The sequence below is a fragment of the Bufo gargarizans genome, chromosome 11 (assembly GCF_014858855.1).
Source record: "Bufo gargarizans isolate SCDJY-AF-19 chromosome 11, ASM1485885v1, whole genome shotgun sequence".
Lineage (NCBI taxonomy): Eukaryota > Metazoa > Chordata > Amphibia > Anura > Bufonidae > Bufo > Bufo gargarizans.
This window is the reverse complement of record NC_058090.1, coordinates 51,297,868-51,317,229: the sequence shown is the minus strand read 5'-3', so window position 1 is coordinate 51,317,229 and position 19,362 is coordinate 51,297,868. Positions and strand designations below refer to the sequence as shown.

General features: G+C 44.7%; 1 protein-coding gene across 4 annotated transcripts; it reads left to right on the top strand.

The window, feature by feature from the left end:
* Positions 1-1,866: 1,866 nt before the first annotated feature.
* EXD2 (exonuclease 3'-5' domain containing 2) lies at positions 1,867-15,666 on the top strand. 4 transcript variants are annotated; one of them, XM_044272489.1, is made up of 9 exons: positions 1,867-1,913; positions 5,689-6,037; positions 8,012-8,262; positions 10,184-10,310; positions 12,058-12,335; positions 12,993-13,099; positions 13,205-13,340; positions 13,598-13,954; positions 14,496-15,666. In XM_044272489.1, exons 2-9 carry the CDS (start codon positions 5,702-5,704, stop codon positions 14,710-14,712), a joined length of 1,809 nt encoding a protein of 602 aa, XP_044128424.1. In that variant the 5' UTR covers positions 1,867-1,913; positions 5,689-5,701; the 3' UTR covers positions 14,713-15,666. The 4 variants fall into 4 exon arrangements, with proteins under 4 accessions (XP_044128424.1, XP_044128425.1, XP_044128423.1 ...); XM_044272490.1 differs by having other exon boundaries at positions 1,882-1,953; XM_044272488.1 differs by lacking the exon at positions 1,867-1,913 and adding an exon at positions 1,920-2,000.
* The last annotated feature ends 3,696 nt before the right edge of the window (positions 15,667-19,362 follow it).

The following is a 19,362-nucleotide window of genomic DNA, read 5'->3' as shown; positions in this document are numbered from 1 at the left end:
TACGGATGCGGACAGCACACGCTGAGGCCTAAGGCTCAGTTAGACGAGCGGTGTAAAACTTGTCTGTATTCCGTACGCAAAAAATGGACAGTTTTTAATAAGGGTGGAATCAGCATTGTCTCTGACAGCGTTCCGTTTGTCCCGTTTCTCCATCTTTATGGCATCAGTTTGTCATCATCTTGTCACAGACGTAAAATAATAAAACTGCTTTCACTTTCCAGTGTGTGTGCTTTTATGCTGGGCAAGTCTACTGCGGGAATCGAAGTAGCTTGATAGGTCATCAGTATCTGATCGGTGAGGGTCCGACACCCGGCCGGGACCCCAGCTGATTAGCAGTAGCACTTAGGCCATGTGACGTCAGGTTCATTGGTCAGGGATAGAAGTGAATGGGGCTGAGCTGCTATACAATGTACCGCGCTGTGCTTTGTGAGCTGAGAGAAGGCCGTGGCCCTTCTACTACTGGTGCCGCCTCAAACAGCTGATTGGTGGGGGTCCCGGGTGTCAGACCCCCACGATCAGATACTGGGGACCTATCCTGAGTTTAAATATGTTGTAAAACCCTTTTAACCCTTTCCGGGGATGGAGCCTGCTCTCAACCTCCAGGTTGCTGCTATTTTACACAGAAGAGGCCCAGGGGTAATATCTATGATCAGCCATAACACCAATCGTGGACAATTATCCCCTCAGATGCCAATAGCTGCCTTCCCCTGTCTGAGATCGGGGAAGGCGGCCTGTACTAGTAACTGGCATGAGCATGTACAAGGCTTACAGGCTGATCACTAGTATATTCCAAGGCAGGCCTGTAGGTGACAGCACTGCATTAGAATATACTCAATTGAGTATTCTGTATTGCATAGATATGCATTACAGAATACAAGATGCAATCCAATGATTCAAACTCATAAAACTGTGGTAGAGTCGCGTTGTTTTTCCATTTCCATCCAGTTTGGAATTTTTTTCCAACTTCCCACTACACTGTATGCAATATTAAAGGGGTTATCCCATCTTAGACAATGGGGGCGTATCGCTAGGATATGCCCCCATTGTCTGATAGGTGCAGGTCCCACCTCGGGGACCCGCACCTACAAGGAGAATGGAGTGGAGAAAGTTGAGGAGGGCGCACTGCGCATGCCTCGCCACCGCTCCAATTCATTTCTATGGGGCCGACGGATAAAGCCGAGCCAGCACTCGGCTATTTTCGGTGGCTCTATAGAAATGAATAGAGGGCGGCTGCCCCTTTAAGTGGCTCCATTAATATTATTACTATTAATATTATAATTTTAATTTATATAATTATAATTTTGATATAATTATATTTTAATATAATTTTAATTATAATATCATAATTTAATTATAATATTAAGTGCTAGAGCATGTCCAGCAAAAGACAAGCTCTAATACGACTATGTGAATGGAAACATAAAAACATTATTGCTCCAGGATGGCAAAAGGAAAATGCAAAATGGGAAAATTGTAGGGTCCTGATGGTTTATTTTTAAAATATTTTATAATAATCACCCAGCTGTCTCACCACCTTTGCTAATAGATTGCTATAGCATTATGTAAGAATAGGCAGGTATGTTACTCAGGATTCAGGACCCTAGGAAAGCTGTGTGACAACCTCTGTGTGAATAAGGTGGTCATTCTGGTTGTCTCCCATCTTTCCCGGAAACAAACATTTTATATATATAAAAGACAGTATCTTTCATTAGGCTTTGAGCCTCTGGACACTGCTCTCCTCTGTGCATAAAATGGTCTGCCCAGGCTATAATCTCCTGCTGGACAGGTAAGGGTTAAACAGCACCTCGCCTATAAGAGGCGTGCGTAATGTACGTGCTGACGCTGACGTCACTCCAGAAACGGGAAGTGTGTGGTGGAACGCAGGCGGCGTGCAGGTTCCGGTCCCCTGTGTGGTGTGTATTTGAGCCGCCACCTTGCTTGCTCGTGTTGCCGGTGTGTGTTACGTGTGCCCGGACTCTTATGTCTTATCCCGGTTATGTGTGCGTTTTTTTTAATTAGCGCACAGTGTGAAAGATCGTGTTTTCTGAATGGAGTTTCTGCGACAGTTATTGCCGATACTACAAGGTTTCTCCGTCCGCTGTGGATCCCGATAAGGATTCTGCATGTGCACACTACAGCCCCTAGCCGTGTGCCCCGGCCTGTGGATAGAATATAATGGGGTCTCTGTGGGTGGGTCTGGGGCGCCCCCTGTGGACATCTCATTGAGTATACTGGCGGTGGGTTATGATGCAGTTTTCCTGGCACAACATGGAGGGGGTCACAGCTGTAATAGGGAGAGCACCCCTGATAACAGGGAGGGCAGGTGTCCAGACGGTTAGGCTGTGTGCGCACTGTGCAGATTTGTATGCACATAATCCTCACTTGTGTTCTTTTGTGCAGGTTTTATATTTATATTAACAATCCCAATGAAAACTGCTCTACAGAAGGTGCAGAGGTGGCCTGGGAGCTTGTGGCCCCAATGTTGTAGGTGACATCAAACTGACGGAAGTTGGGGCAACCAAGTAGAGGGGGCGAATACAAGCTGGCAGGGTCAGGAATACCACAGTGAAACGCACAATACCTCCCCAGAAGCTGTCCCTCTGTGGTGGCCGTCAATGTCTGCCACGTTCTGTCCTTCTGCAGTTGTCTCTAGGGGTCCATTCACACGACTGTAGTTCTGGGTCCGCATCTGTTTTGCGTCTTTTGCAGGACTGATGCGGACCCATTAACTTCAATGGGGTTGCAAAAGGTGTGGAGAATGTCGAGCGCTTTCCACATCGGTAGTTATGCGCCCCGTGAAAAAAAGAGTATGTTCTGTTATTGTGCATTTCTGTCATAGGGCTCTCTGTGTGTGCACTGCAAAATGCGGAACACACGCGGCCCAGTACTCATGTTCTGTGGACCACAAAACATGGTCGCGTGAATGGACCCTAATATGGATATGGAGCAGGGGGCTTCGGAGGTGAGAGGACTCCTTCAGCAAGCTGCCTGGCCTTCCTCTAATAATGACCCCTATTGTATCTGACCAGGGGCAGGGAGGAGGGCTCAGGTGGCCCACCAGGAATATTCCCTGCAGGGTCTATGGCCAGTCTGTCCCTGGCAGAAGTACACCAGTAATCTAATATCTGCATGGTAGGTCAATGTGAATAGGAAATATAAAGAAAGCAATGTATACTTTTCCTTCCTGGTGGATCTACTTCTGGCTTTGGCTAAGAATCCTGCAGGCAGATCTGCTTCCATACCTCGTCCAAAGAACCTTAGGCTACATGCACATGACTGTATGTGTTTTGCAGATGTTTTTTTTTTTTTTTGCAGATCCATTGTGACAATGCCTAAAAACAGTCAAGAATAGGACATGTTCTATGTCTTTTGCGGCGTTACGGAACGGACATACTGATTGAAATGAATGGGTCCGCATCCTATCCGCAAAAAAAAAGACACTGAAACAAACATTCGTGTGCATGTAGCCTTAGGCCTCTTTCACACTTGCGCTGTCCGGATCCGGCGTGTACTCCACTTGCCGGAATTACACGCCCGATCCGGAAAAACGCAAGTGTACTGAAAGCATTTGAAGACGGATCCGTCTTCAAAATGCTTTCAGTCTTTATATGGCACCCAGGACGCTATTAAAGTCCTGGTTGCCATAGTAGGAGCAGGGAGCGGTATACTTGCAGTCCGAGCGGCTCCAGAGTGACGTCAGAGCGCCCCATGCACATGGATGACGTGCCATGCGATCACGTCATCCATGTGCGTGGGGCGCCCTGACGTCACTCTGGAGTGCCCCGGGAGCCGCACGGACAGTAAGTATGCTGCTCCCCCGCTACACTTTACCATGGCTGCCAGGACTTTAGCGTCCCGGCAGCCATGGTAACCACTCTAAAAAAGCTAAACGTCGGATCCAGCAATGCGCCGAAACAACGTTTAGCTTAAGGCCGGATCAATGCCTTTCAATGGGCATTCAGTCCGGATCCGGCCTTGCGGCAAGTGTTCAGGATTTTTGGCCGGAGCAAAAAGCGCAGCATGCTGCGGTATTTTCTCCGGCCAAAAAACGTTCCGTTCCGGAACTGAAGACATCCTGATGCATCCTGAACGGATTTCACTGCATTCAGAATGCATTAGGATAAAACTGATCAGGATTCTTCCGGCATAGAGCCCCGACGACGGAACTCTATGCCGGAAGAAAAGAACGCAAGTGTGAAAGAGCCCTTAGGGTACTTTCACGCTTGCGTTTTTCTTTTCCAGCATAGAGTTCCATCCTAGGGGCTCAATACTGTAAAACAACTGATCAGTTTTATCCCCATGCATTCTGAATGGAGAGCAGTTCATTCAGGATGTCTTCAGTTCAGTCTTTTTGACTGATCAGGACAGAGATAAAACCGCAGCATGCTACGGTTTTATCTGCTGCCAAAAATCCGGAACACATGCAGGATCCGGCTTTTTTTTCCTTAGGAATGTATTAGTACCGCACCGGCATTAAAAATGCCTCAATGCCGGATCCGTCCTTCCGTTCTGCGCAGACCGAAAAAAAGTAAATGCCGGGTCTGTTTTTCGGGATGACGCCGGAAAGACTGATCCGGCATTTGTAAGACTGATCAGGATCCTGATCAGTCTTACAAATGCCATCACCTGGCATACGTTTTGACGGATCCGGCATTTATGGCGACGGAACTGCCTGCTGGATTCCTCTGCTGCAAGTGTGAAAGTCGCCTTAGGGGAAGTTTTCTGTCCTGATGTATGTAGCGAACTCGCAGCACCCGGACTAAATCCTGACCCATTCATTTTAATGGGTCTGTGCAGATGAGCCCTGTTTTTCATGCATCATCACTGCATTCAGGAAAAATCGCAGCAAGTTCTATATTGTGCGTTTATCTGGATGCAAATAGTTTTTCACTGATGGTTGCTTGGAGGTGCGGATTGCCATTCTTCAGTTTTTCTTCACGCGTGTGGAAAACGCATACAATCTGGACAGAAAATACACTGAACGCAATTGCAGAAGAAACTTAACAGATCCTGACAATCCATATCGCTCCAGTGAGAGGCAAAGTGAATATCAGACAAATCTCATGTAAACTTTGCTTTTTTTCTTCCATGTGAAAAATGACATGTCTTGTGGATTTTAAAATCTGCAGCATGTCAGCACTTTTTTTTTAATTTTTGTTTTACGCACAGTGTATAACAGACATCAAAACATGTTCCATTTTCACGGACCTACAGCACACATACAATTTGAAGGGGACCGTTTTTAACTATTTCTCAGAAAGGCTTCAAAAAGTGTATCAAGAAACTTGTGTGGCTGTACCCTAAGGGCTCATTCAGACAACCGTATGAACAGGCCTGCACCGTTCTGCAATTTTGTGGAACAGGTGCGGACCCGTTCATTTCAATGGTTTTGCAAAAGATGAGGGCAGCACAAGGTAAATCCAAATTCTGTCCTGAATGGTGTTGAGCGAACTTGTGTTTTTAAGTTTGGTGTCCTAAAGTTCGGTTTATCGAAGAATCGCGTTATGGATTCTAAATTCTGTCATGGTCCATGGTAGCGGAATCGCCTTATGGATTCTGCTACCACGGACCATAACGGAATTTAGAATTCATAACGCGATTCTTCGATAACCCGAACTTTAGACACCAAACTTAAAACACAAGTTCGCTCAACCCTAGTCCTGAAGTCTTGTTTTTACTGTTTAACAGGTTTTTCAGCAGAATGCCCAGGCATGCAGGTTTAACCCTTGGTGTCGCCTCCCTGGTGGGTACTACAGTGGGGTGCCTTATTCTGTGGAAGCTTATTAATCGCCGGAGGCGGCAGCTGTATACTGGTGTGGACCAGAAGAACTCCTGTACTGGATTAACCCCAGAGGTCCAAGACTTGGATGACAGTGTGCGGCAGCCTTTAGAAAGAAAACGCTCTTTACTTTCAGTGGAAAAAATCCTACAGGCGGAAGTCAGAATAGTCTCTACGGCTGAAGAATGGGAGACGGTGTGGCTGTTATTACAGCGAGATCTTGATGTGTACCCGGTACTTGGTGTTGACTGCGAGTGGGTATGTTCTGTGTTCTGAACTCTCCCCACAGTTCTTGTGATCTGCTTATACACTGCCTCCTCAAGCCCATCAGGTTATGCTGTTCTTTAGCCATGTTAGGCCTCGTTTACATGCGCTGTTAACTCTGGCAGTCTGTTCCGGCAGAGGAACGGACTGCCGGATTTCATTGAAAGCGGCTGGATCCGATTACAGTGAATGGGGACAGAGATTGCAGTACATCTTTTCCAGAAGAGTAAAAAATACTCCCCTTACCATTCTTGAGGTTTTTTTACCTGAGGCGTACGAAAGTTGCAGTAATTCAAATACATAATACGCGGGCTTACACTTGTTCACCTCTGCGTTGGAGGCTGCGTTTGGAACCTCTGTTGCACGTTGTCAAAAAGACCAGACAAAAAAGCCCTGCATGGTCTGTAAAGACAGGATCCCGAATGGAAGCTGAATGGACTCCATAGCAGAAAGTGGAGTCTATTCAGCTTCTTCCCTGTCAGGCTGGGTTCACATCACGTTTGTCATACATTTAATATGCACAAAAACGTATATGTTAACAGATGCCTCAGACAGATGCCCGTCTCACTGAAGCAGTTGTATGTACTCAGTTTAAATATCAACCTGACAGCAGCCATGTTGTCTGTTAGAAGCTGTGACAGTTACAGGGAAAGCTACAGCAGTAAGGACATGGGGGGGCCCCCCCCCCCCCACCCCCCTGTGATGGGGAGAGAACTGCAGCAGTAAGGACATGTACCCCTATCCCTTTGAGCTGCTAGCTTGAAATAAATCTAGCAGAGCAATGAATGGGAGATCTCTGGATCCATGTGGTTCTAGATTTGCTAGAAAGTGTCATACTATATGATGACTGATTTAAAAAAAAAAATGAAAATCACACATGGGATAACCCCTTTAAAGGTGGTTGGCCAAAGGTGAGGCTTGCTGGTCAGATTAACATTGACCTGCTCCACACAGGAGGACAACGCTGCCGTTATTTGTCCTCCAGCTTGTCACAGAATTCCTCACACAACTAACAGGTTCGTGCCTGAATAGCGGCCAGCAAACAGGGGGTCCACAATATATGGGCGCTGTCCGTGTGTGCGCCCTTAAAGGGGTTGTCCGGGTTCAGAGCTGAACCCGGACATACCCTTATTTTCACCCCGGCAGCCCTCCTGAGCCTGGCATCGGAGCATCTCATGCTCCGATGCGCTCCCGTGCCCTGCGCTAGATCGCGCAGGGCACAGGCTCTTGTGTTTTCAATAACACACTGCCCGGCGGTAACTTCCGCCCAGCGGTGTGTTCGGTGACGTCACCGGCTCTGAGGGGCGGGCTTTAGCTCTGCCCTAGCCGTTTTACTGGCTAGGGCAGAGCCAAATCCCGCCCATCAGTGCCGGTGACGTCACCGGGCTGCCTGTCAGCCCCATAGAGAGCCCCGGTACGTCACCGGAACTCAGAAAAATGCCTTTGCCCTGCGCGATTTAGCGCAGGGCAAAGGAGAACATCGGAGCATGAACTGCTCCGATGCTCATGTTGGGGGGGCTGCCGGGGTGAAAATGGAGGGATGTCCAGGTTCAGCTCTGAACCTGGACAACCCCTTTAACACGGGTGCAGACTCATCCACTTGAATGTGTCTGCGGTCTGGAAGGTGCAGTGTGGAACAGAGGCCTGCACTACTTCATTGTGATGCGGATCGCTGACCCCATTCATGGGACTGGGTCCACGTCCGCAGATGTTGGGCACGTGGTTGGTGCCCATGCATTGCGGACCCCAATTTGTGATCCACAGCACGGGCACAGCCAGTACACAGTTGGGGACATGGGTGATTATCCGATGACAAGATTTCTTCTCATATTTCCAAGTGTTAGCCAAATGGGACCAGCTGAATGAAGATGTGACTTTACTGTTGTTGTCCATGCTCGTTATTAATCCGATATGGGTATCTTCACCCTTGCCTTATTTTCATTATTTATTTATTTATTTTTTCTCCAGGTGTCTTTAGAAGGGAGAATCAAACCCATCTCCCTGCTACAGATGGCCTCCCACAGTGGCCTTTGTGTCCTGGTTCGGTTGCCCCGACTGGCCGGCTGCAGCCTTCCTAAGACCCTGGTAGCTCTTCTGGAAGACTGCAGAGTTCTGAAGGTCGGTTTAGGCTGCTGGGATGACGCCTCTAAACTGATGAATGACTATGGCCTCTCCGTGAAGGGTGTTGTTGACATACGCTACCTTGCAATAAGGCATAGGTAGGTGTCCCATAGCTTACTTGAATTATATTTTTGTCTGGAGCATGGTCCAGCACGCCTGCTGTTGCTGGGAAAGTTAAAGGGGTTGTCTCACCTGAGCAAATAGCTTTTATTACGTAGAGCGAGTTAATACAAGGCACTTAGTAATGTATTTTTATCCATATTGCTTCCTTTGCTCGCTGGATTCATTTTTCTATTACATTATCCACTGCTCGTCTTCATGGTTACGACCACCCTGCAATGCAGCAGCGGTGGCCGTGCTTGCACACTATGTAGGAAAAAGCACCAGCCTCTCCCATGGTCTCGGCCACCAGAGAGGCCGCCTCTTTTTTCCTATAGTGTGCAAGCATGACCACCGCTGCTGGATTGCAGGGTGGTCGTAACTATGAAAACAAAGAACCTGTCACATTGAAAATGTTTATAGAGCAAGTGAAGCTGAGCAGATTGATATACAGTAGTTTTATAAGAATATATTCAGTAAAACTTGTATTTTATTTGTTTAAATTCCTGCTCGTTCTGGGCTTTAAAGTCCAGGAGGCGGTCCTGTCAGTGATTGACAGCCGCCCCTCTGACTGTGTGTACAGAGATAGCTGTCAATCACTGAAAGGACCGACTCCTGGACTTCACAGCCCAGAATGAGCAGGAAATACAAGTTTTGCTGAATCTTTTCCCACAAATCTATATATCAATCTGCTCAGCTCCTCCTGCTCTATAAAATGCTGCCTGCAGATTGCACTGAATTTTCATGGTGACAGGTTTCCTTTAAGGGGATTTCTGGGACTTGGATACTGATGAAATATCCTCGGGATTGGTCATCAACATCGAATCTGTGGCGGTCCATTACTCTGCACCCTCACTGAACTGTTTTGGGCAGCGACCGTCACCGGAGACTATGCAGTGGACAGAGCTGGAAGCAGAAGGCTGTCCACTCTGTAGTGGTCATGCCTGAGTACTCATTCATGTGATTAGGAGCTGAGCTATAGTGGTGGTGCTGTGTGATGACCAGTCTTGGGCATAGGCCATCATTATCAGAGTCCTAGAAAACCCCTATCGCCAGGTTTTTTTTTTTTTTGTTTTTTTCCTTCTTATTCAGCTGCTACTAGGTTCTAATAGCTCCAGCACATGCCAATATGTCCAGATATTCAGGAGCTTCTGGCTTTCTCGCCCCCTTCCAAGGATTCAATTGGAAAGAAAACTGTCAATCAGCAGCAGACTGACAGAGAAAGCCGGAGCTCATGAATATCAGGACTCGTCAGCATGTGCCTAAGCAGTTCAATGCAAAATGTCAATAAAAAATGAGAATGACCCAGCACTTGGTTAAGACGCCATAAAACTGGTGACAATTTCCCTTTTAAAACTCCCTACTTCACCTGTGTCCCAGCGTACATTACTTAACGAGGACCTTTCATGGGTCCAGACTTTATAAACTAAGTATCAGGGTATGTAGGGCATACAGCGGGGAACTAATAGCGATTACAATTTTTTTTTTTTTTTCTGGGCACCGCTCCGTTCGCCTGCTGTGGCCCCCGTTAACTTCTCCCGCCCTGTATGCTAATTTTCGCATCAGTACAGGGAGGAGGGGACTGCCCTGTTTTCTCAATGGGCGTCTCCTTCTTGCTGGCTGTGAGCTGTGCAATCGCAGCGGAGGAGGCCCTGTACCGATGCAAAAATTGGCATACAGGGCGGGAGAATTTAACGGGAGCTACAGCAGGCGAACGAAGCGGTGCCCAGAAAAAATAATCGCTATTAGATCCCCGCTGTATGCCCTACATACCCTGATACTTGGTTTATAAAGTCTGGGACCCATGAAAGGTCCTCTTTAACTGGGTACTTGTTCTCTTTACACTCTGACCAGCGTTGTTCCAGTTAGTAAAGGTCTTGTTTTGTGTGATAATTCACATGTATATTTGTGTTTGTACAGAAGGGACATTTTTCAGAACAGCCTGAGTCTTAAATATCTGTCTGAAACGATCCTGTCCTTTCCTCTGGATAAATCTTTTCAGCTTCGCTGTAGTAACTGGGATGCTGATGAATTCACGCAGGACCAGGTATGTATTGCTGCTTGTGTCCATTTGTATAGAAATCGTAAGCAGTTGGTGACTTCAAGGTGCTCTTGTGTATTCAATGGTTTTTGGGTGAAACCTGAAGTTCCTCAGCTATTTTAAAGGGGTGCTTACATATGAAAGGATTATTTTAAAAATTAAAACAATATTCACAGAATACATTTATTTTTTATTTATTTTTTAAAAAGAATTTTCATCTTCTTCTGGCACTGCATGGGCATGGTCACATGCTTTGCTGCAGCCAATGACTGAATTTCAGTGCTGCTTGTGGTCCTTTCTAGGTCCCCAAGGCTGATTGCAGAGGGCTTGCTCAGCTTCCTATAAAATCACTTGGACGCCATCAGAGAGGCATATCCCCTGATGACTCTGCGCTCAGACTTCGGCATTTAAAGGGTTAACAGTTGGCTTTGGAGCTACCTCTGATCCTGGCTGTAGACCAGGAGGCTTGTTTAAGAATCAGAGCTGTTAGTAAAGGCCCCTTTACACAGAGATTCAGCAGACTATTAGGAAGGAAGTGTTCCTGACAATTGCAAGCTAGTCGGTGAAGGAGAGCACTGCTATTACTTGCAGCGATCTCCTCCACAGTATGGGGAGGAGTGATCGCTAATGCCATCGCTCATCCCCCTACAGAAGCATTATTGATGGGCAGCAGAGTGTGTACCACTGCCACTGTCTGCTGCATGCAAACAATGACTTGGGTGAGAAAATGAACGACCCGATGAATGAGCTTTTTGATAATTGGCAGCACCTTTTACACCAGCAGATAATCGTTAACGGGCATTCGTACAAGTTCTTTCCAGCGATTATCTGGCAGATGCTTGGCCAGTGTAAAGGGGCCTTTACAATTAAAGGGGTTATCAAAGTTCTATAATGGTCCTTTCTGAGATGCTGTAATCTCAGTGATGGTCTGACTAAGAGTCAAGTGAGACCCATTAATTTCTATGGGGCTGTGCACATGAGCGGTGATTTTCACGCATCACTTGTGCATTGCATGAAAATCGCAGCATGCTCTATATTATGCGTTTTCACACAACTCAGGGCCCATAGAAGTAAATGGGGCTGCGTGAAAATCGCAAGCAAGTGCGGTGCGATTTTTCACGCATGGTTGCTAGGATGAAAGTATATTCACTATTATTTTCCCTTATAACATGGTTATAAGGGAAAAGAATAGCATTCTTTAATACAGAATGCTAAGTAGGTCAATTGAGGGTTAAAAAAATAAACTCGCCTCCTCCAATTGATCGTGTAGCTGCCGGTCTCCTGTTTCTTCAGGACCTGTGGTGACATCATTGTGTTCATTACATGATACATTACCATGGTGATGGACCATGTGATAAGCTCAGTGATGTCACCACAGGTCCTGAAGAAACGGGAGACCGGCAGCTACGCGATCAATTGGAGGAGGTGATTTTTTATTTTTTATTTTTTCCCCTCAATTGACCTTCTACCTAGCATTCTTTAAAACAGAATGCTATTCTTTTCCCTTATAACTGTTATAAGGGAAAATAATACAATTTACAGAATACTGAACCCAAACATGACGATTTTTCTCACGCGGGTGCAAAAAGCATTAAAATGCTTTGCACTCAGGGGGAAAAATCGCGCATTTTCCTACAACGCCGGTGTGAACCCAGCCTTAAAGAGCCACTTCTCAAAGTAGAATACAGGGAGTGATCTCAAAACATTTATATCCAGAAAACCAACCACTATATTTAATTTTTTGTCCTTTCAGGTGTTTTATGCTGCCAGAGATGCACAGGTTTCCATTGCCCTCTTCCTGCAGTTACTTGGCTTCTTCTCGTCTGACCCTCCCACGGCATGGGAATTTTTCCTGGGCAAATGTCAAGGGCTGATTGATGTTCCGTTTAAAGGGAAAGGTGTGGTAAATGGAGATGTAACTATCATTCCAAAACAGAAGAAGGAATCTCCTATAGAGCAGCCGAGCCCTAACTCTCAGGGTGATTCTCACAGACACAAGAAGAAACCTCTGGGAGTAGGATATTCAGTCAGGTATTATAGTTTGTAAATTCCACATAATACTAGGCTGTTAGGCCCTGGAATTCATGTCCCTTGTCTGCTAAAAGTAACCTACCGTATGTTTCGCTTTAGAAGACACACTCCCCCACCCCAAAAAGTGGTAGTGAATCTTATAAAGGGAATGCTGCCATTTTTACTCTGCTGATACGTTGCTGGCCACTATGCTGCACAGCACCACCTGCGCTGTATCAGCGGGGAGGGAGAAGGGGCTGAAGGCCGGCAACTGGTGTTGGAATCGCGGCGGGGCCCGATGCAGTCACTGTACTCTATTACACCGGGCCCCGCTCACAGCAGTCTTTAGATATAGATATAGTAGTCATGGGATCTTTGCTAAAGTATGGCAATCCTCTATAGAACTCGCTGTCAAACTACCGTAAAAAACGGTGAGGTAGAAGCCAATTTTCCTCATTTTAGGGGGAAAAAATTGCTTCTCGACTCCAATCAGAATAACTCCCTTGGCTAAATCTCCTTTAAATACCGTACTTTTCCAAATATTCCTTTAAAACACTTGTAATACTCCTAAGTCCATCATCAGATTAGAAATCTACTATGAAATACGACCTGTTTTTTGCAATCCTTTTTTATTTCTGCTTAATATTATTTTTTTCTCTCTCATGATCATATTTGCAGGAAGTCGCCCCTGTACGATAACTGTTTTCTGCATGCCCCTGATGGACAGCCTCTGTGTACTTGTGATAGGAAGAAAGCCCAGTGGTATCTAGATAAAGGCATTGGAGGTCAGTGGTGCTTTGTGTATAGAACTTAATTTTTTTTTTGTCTTGAATTATGTTTTTGCCTGACTGTGTTGTGGTGTGTTTTTTTTTTTTTTTAAATCTTCATAGACTTGATCAGCAATGATCCGTTTGTCGTGAGGCTACGTTTCGAGCCTTCTGGTCGTCCTGAGTCAAGTGTAGACTACTATCTAACGGTTAAGGAAAATCTCTGTGTGGTTTGTGGCAAACGGGAGTCTTATATACGGTGTGTGTAACTATTGGTGTAGCGTTCTCATTCCTTTTGCTGGCATTCGCTTAAAATGCATCCTGTTATTCCCCTGCATGGTTTTTGCTGGCCAGGTGCAATACCTGATGTGCAGTCTACCCATCGTTCATGTATATCAAGAAAAACGGTCTGTGCTGCTGTATAAATTTTCAGATTAAAGAAAGTAATGACTATTGAGCTGCTGTAATGAATTAATATGGAGGAAAGGGTTTAAGGCACTTTTCTGTCCTGTGTAGGAAGAACATTGTACCCCATGAGTACAGACGGCATTTTCCTGTTCAGTTGAAGGACCATAACTCCCATGATGTTCTGCTCCTCTGTACGTCTTGCCATGCAGTGTCAAATTATTATGATAACTACTTGAAACAGCAACTAGCCATTGAGTTCTCTGCCCCCATTGGCTGTGAGGAGGGGGTGCGTATCCTGGAGGATCCCATAAGGAGGCAGGTACGGTCAGCGGCAAGAGCTCTTCTCAATGCATCCAAACTGCCGGAAAGCCGTAGGGAGGAACTGCTGTCCGAGATGAGAACATTTTACTCAACTGATGAAGTCACTGAAGAGACTCTAAATACAGCAGCGAACCTGGAGACCAGGTGAGAACCATTCCTGTTTACCCATAGACTCATTGGGTGTGGATTTTTTAGGCCCTGCATTCCAGAATGGTTGGGCCTAAAAAATGGGTTGGGGCTTTGTTCAAAAATTTCCTAACCTTTTGCATTTTATTACCAATCCAGTTTTTGAATGGGACAGCTGACTGGTGGGGGTGCAGGATGTTGCACCCTTGCCAATTGGATATTAATAACCTATCTTGAAGAGAAGTCATCAATATTAGGAGCCTGGAAAACCCCTTTAATCATGGCATACTTAGTTTTTCAGGAAAACACTGGTAAATAAAGAGGGCTTTACGGTGTACAATTTATAGAAGGCACGCTTTCTGTAGTTTTTCGGTACCCCTGACGTTCAGCTCTCTGAAGAGGAAGGAGGGATGGGGGTGCTGGGTGTCGGAGCCCTGCTGATCAGATATTGATTACCTATTCTGAGCATAGGTCATCAATGTAAATGGCAGGACAGCCACTATAGACATTGTATGTATATTTTTAAAATTTAACCCCGTCATCTTTGCTCCATCTCTAGAATCTTCAATGAGACCTATACGCCACATGGACTGAAAGTTGTGCAGTGCTTTGCAAAGGGTGGCCTAAAATCCCTAATGGAATTGGAGAAACGCTGGCGTCAACACTTCCTGGACAAGATGGCACCCAAATTTCTTCCACAGCAGTGGTCTGTTGATCATAATCATAGAAAACTGATCAAGAAATATGGAGAAGATCTGCCTATCCAGCTCGGATAAGAGGCCCAGCCAATGGACAGCTTATATTGCAAGGGTTCTGACCGACACTAACTTTTTAACATAACAACAATTCAGACTGGTATAGGCAACACTTGGATCAAGGACAAGCCTAATGCCGTGCTGAAAAGACTGACCATCATGTTCAATGATGAGTGCCATTGATTCATTTCCGAATTGTGAAACGCTCACATTTGCTGGGAAAATAACTTATATTTTTAAAACAAACAAAAAAACAAACAAAAAAAACTTGGCTCCTAAATCGAGCAGGAAATGATACTGTGAAGCTAAAAAAACTAAAGGACAGTTTTACCTTAGCAGCTGGCATGTTAAAGAGAGCCATCCCTATTAATTGTGTGGTGCATCAGCCAACCCTCTTTTGCAGCGTTTATTCGCTGCCTCATGATTTATTTATTTTTTTCTCATAACCTCGTCTATCATGTATTTAAAATGTTGCAGTTAAGAGCATTGGTATTTTTCTTGGCAAACTGTCACATCTTTTGCTGCTCTGCAAGTGGTGGCTAGAACATGAAAGCGCATCTGTTTGCATAGGGCAATATCAATGTTGGTTCTGCACTAGGCGTTTATGCTGTGGGAGTAGTGTGCCTCTTATGCACTGGCTTGTAAAATGGCCACTGTAGTCATTTTAATGACTGATCCGGTAGATCTCGGGCACTCCATTTTCTAGCGTTGGCTGAAGAGATCATGCTTTTAATTGAGACGCCTTACTTTTTTCATGGGGTTGGTTTCTCTTTAAGGTCAGATTTGTCTTTATTTTTCATACTCTTTACAATTACATCTAATTGTGTCACTGCTAAGCAATGAACAGGGTTCCCTGTTTTATGTGCATTAATTTCTTTATTTATTTTTATTCTCCCATATGACTTATTTATTTTTGGGGAGAAATGTGTTTGTCTTAAAGCCGTCTATTTCAAAAGCATAAAGTGTTTAATATTATCTGCCTGGCCTATCGTTATTTCAGGATTCGGTTAACTTGCTTAAATGGTCACTAACATTACACACAACTTTGCATAAATCAATAGCACAAGCGACCCTAAAAAACTTTGGAAAATATATTTTCAGAAATGTTTAGTTCTCCTGTTATCAGATGTTTACCAGAAAGTCTATGTAGAGGGCAGGGGGGAGGAGTGAGCAGAAGCTGAGTGAGACAGATGCAGAATGGCTGCATAGGCAGTTTCAGTCTCAGCCCGTGCTAAATTCACATCCATGCAGGTCAGTACCCCTCTAATGTGCTCCATAATCTTGGGGCTGCTTTGCTAGGGGAGATAGATTATCCTATACTTTCTGTATGCAGTGTATAGGAGCTTGTCTCCCCCCCCCCACCAGATCTGGGGAAAACTACAAACCAGAGATGGAACCTGCAGAGAAAAAAAAACTAAAAGTGCCAAATACAAGTGATTTGATGGCCAGAAATGTTGTTTATGTACAGTACAGACCAAAAGTTTGGACACACCTTCTCATTCAAAGTTTTCTTTATTTTTCAGAACTATGAAAATTGTAGATTCACAGTGAAGGCATCAAAACTATGAATTAACACATATGGAATTATATACATAACAAAAAAGTGTAAAACAACTGAAAATATCATATTCTAGGTTCTTCAAAGTAGCCACCTTTTGCTTTGATTACTGCTTTGCACACTCTTGGCATTCTCTTGATGAGCTTCAAGAGGTAGTCACCTGAAATGGTCTTCCAACAGTCTTGAAGGAGTTCCCAGAGATGCTTAGCACTTGTTGGCCCTTTTGCCTTCACTCTGTGGTCCAGCTCACCCCAAACCATCTCGATTTATTTCAGGTCCGGTGACTGTGGAGGCCAGGTCATCTGGCGCAGCACCCCATCACTCTCCTTCATGGTCAAATAGCCCTTACACAGCCTGGAGGTGTGTATGGGGTCATTGTCCTGTTGAAAAATAAATGATGGTCCAACTAAACGCAAACTGGATGGAATAGCATGCCGCTGCAAGATGCTGTGGTAGCCATGCTGGTTCAGTATGCCTTCAATTTTGAATAAATCCCCAACAGTCACCAGCAAAGCACAATCATACCTCCTCCATGCAGGACCAGGCATGTAGAGTCCATCCTTTCACCTTTTCTGCGTCGCACAAAGACAGTGGTTGGAACCAAAGATCTCAAATTTGGACTCATCAGACCAAAGCACATATTTCCACTGGTCTAATGTCCATTCCTTGTGTTCTTTAGCCCAAACAAGTCTCTTCTGCTTGTTGCCTGTCCTTAGCAGTGGTTTCCTAGCAGATATTCTACCATGAAGGCCTGATTCACACAGTCTCCTCTTAACAGTTGTTCTAGAGATGTGTCTGCTGCTAGAACTCTGTGTGGCATTGACCTGGTCTCTAATCTGAGCTGCTGTTAACCTGCGATTTCGGAGGCTGGTGACTCGGATGAACTTATCCTCCGCAGCAGAGGTGACTCTTGGTCTTCCTTTCCTGGGGCGGTCCGCATGTGAGCCAGTTTCTTTGTAGCGCTTGATGGTTTTTGTGACTGCACTTGGGGACACTTTCAAAGTTTTCCCAATTTTTTCTGACTGACCTTCATTTGTTAAAGTAATGATGGCCACTCGTTTTTCTTTACTTAGCTGCTTTTTTCTTGCCATAATGCAAATTCTAACAGTCTATTCAGTAGGACTATCAGCTGTGTATCCACCTGACTTCTCCACAACGCAACTGATGGTCCCAACCCCTTTATAAGGCAAGAAATCCCACTTATTAAACCTGACGGGGCACACCTGTGAAGTGAAAACCATTTCAGGTGACTACCTCTTGAAGCTCATCAAGAGAATGCCAAGAGTGTGTAAAGCAGTAATCAAAGCAAAAGGTGGCAACTTTGAAGAACCTAGAATATGACATATTTTCAGTTGTTTCACACTTTTTTGTTATGTATATAATTCCACATGTGTTAATTCATAGTTTTGATGCCTTCAGTGTGAATCTACAATTTTCATAGTTATGAAAATAAAGAAAACTCTTTGAATGAGAAGGTGTGTCCAAACTTTTGGTCTGTACTGTATGTGCACTGTATAATGCAGAGCTTGTTGAAAAGGTTAAGATGCGCCTTAAGTGGAATTTATTATTTTAAAGTGCCAATAATTCCATGGCACTGTACATCCAGCTGAGTTCCAGATCTGCGGAGAGGCACATGAGAAATTTTGTAGCCGATTGTGTGAGGAACAGATGAGAGGAGAATTGAGGAGGAGGTCCTGTGAGGATCTGAGATTACCTGTGAGGATGCAAGGTCAAGTATATGCAGAGGTTTGGCAGCAGTACTGAGCCCAGAAAAGGGGAAAGCCATAAAAAAAAATCTTACAGGTAGTGGCGGTGCAAGCAGATGAGGATCTTGGCTAATGGTCCCAACGTCAAATCAGTGCAAGAGATCCGCAGCACTCGCCAATATAGAAAATCCAATAGTGGTTTTATTTAAAAAAAACAGCAAGGTGATGCAACATTTAGACTTTCCTTGGTCTTTTTCAAGCGATGCTATATTATACGGTATTGCTTGAAAAAGACCAAGGAAGGTCGAAACGTTGCATCACCTTGCTGTTTTTTTTAAAATAAAACCACTATTGGATTTTCTATATTGGCGAGTGCTGCGGATCTCTTGCATTGAGCAAAGCAGGTCCGATATAAGGAGGGGACCGGTTGTGTAGTTGTAAAAGAAAAAAATGGACTTTCATGTATTTTTTGAATCAAGCATTAAGAAATATGGAGCAGTCATTTGTCGATGGGGGTTACCCCAAAAGTTTGGTAAAGACATGCCGAGAGAGCAAGAGGAATATCCAGGGAAGAATTGTTAACCACAAAACAAAAAAAAGGCAGTGAAAGGTTACCATTTGTATCATCTTATAACGAGTTGAGCCCGAAGATAGAACAGATAGTGAGGCGTCATTGGGGACTGCTGAGTAGCGGTCATCCCACTATAGCAGCTTTTAAAAAACCTCAAATGATGGCATATAAAAGAGCAGGGAATATTAGGGACAAGGTCGTGCATTCCAGATTGCCAGAAAAGGGTCAATTAAAACAGACTTTTTTGAAAACGAGGCGTGCAGGGTCTTTCCCGTGTCTGGGGTGTGTGAATTGTAAACTGATGCACAAGGGATCGGTATTCACAATCCCAGACACGGGAGAAACATGTAACACAAGATATTACCTCACATGTGATTCATCATGGGTAATATATGTGTTATGGTGCCCGTGCAAAATGCTCTACGTGGGTGAAACCACGTGCGATATGAAAACTAGGTTGAACAATCATAGACAATCCATCAGAAATAAAAGAAAAGATTTGCCAGTGTCAAAAAATCATAAGGAAAATGATTTGAGACTTATGATTTTGGATCATGTAAAACCGTTGGAAAGAGGAGGAGATAGGTTGACTACCGTAGTTTAAAGAAAACTGAGCTCAGGTGTATTTTTCGCCTAGACACTTTGAAACCCAAAGGATTAAATGTTGAATTTAGGGTAACAGGGGGGATGGTCAGTTAATATCCCTTCATAGTGCCTAGATCTCTGTGTCCAATATGCTGTATAGGGTGAAGTTTATGGAATGTTACGTGGAAAATGTTAAAATGTCATAATTAGATTTTTATTATAGTTGCAGTATTTGCAAGTGGAATCGGACA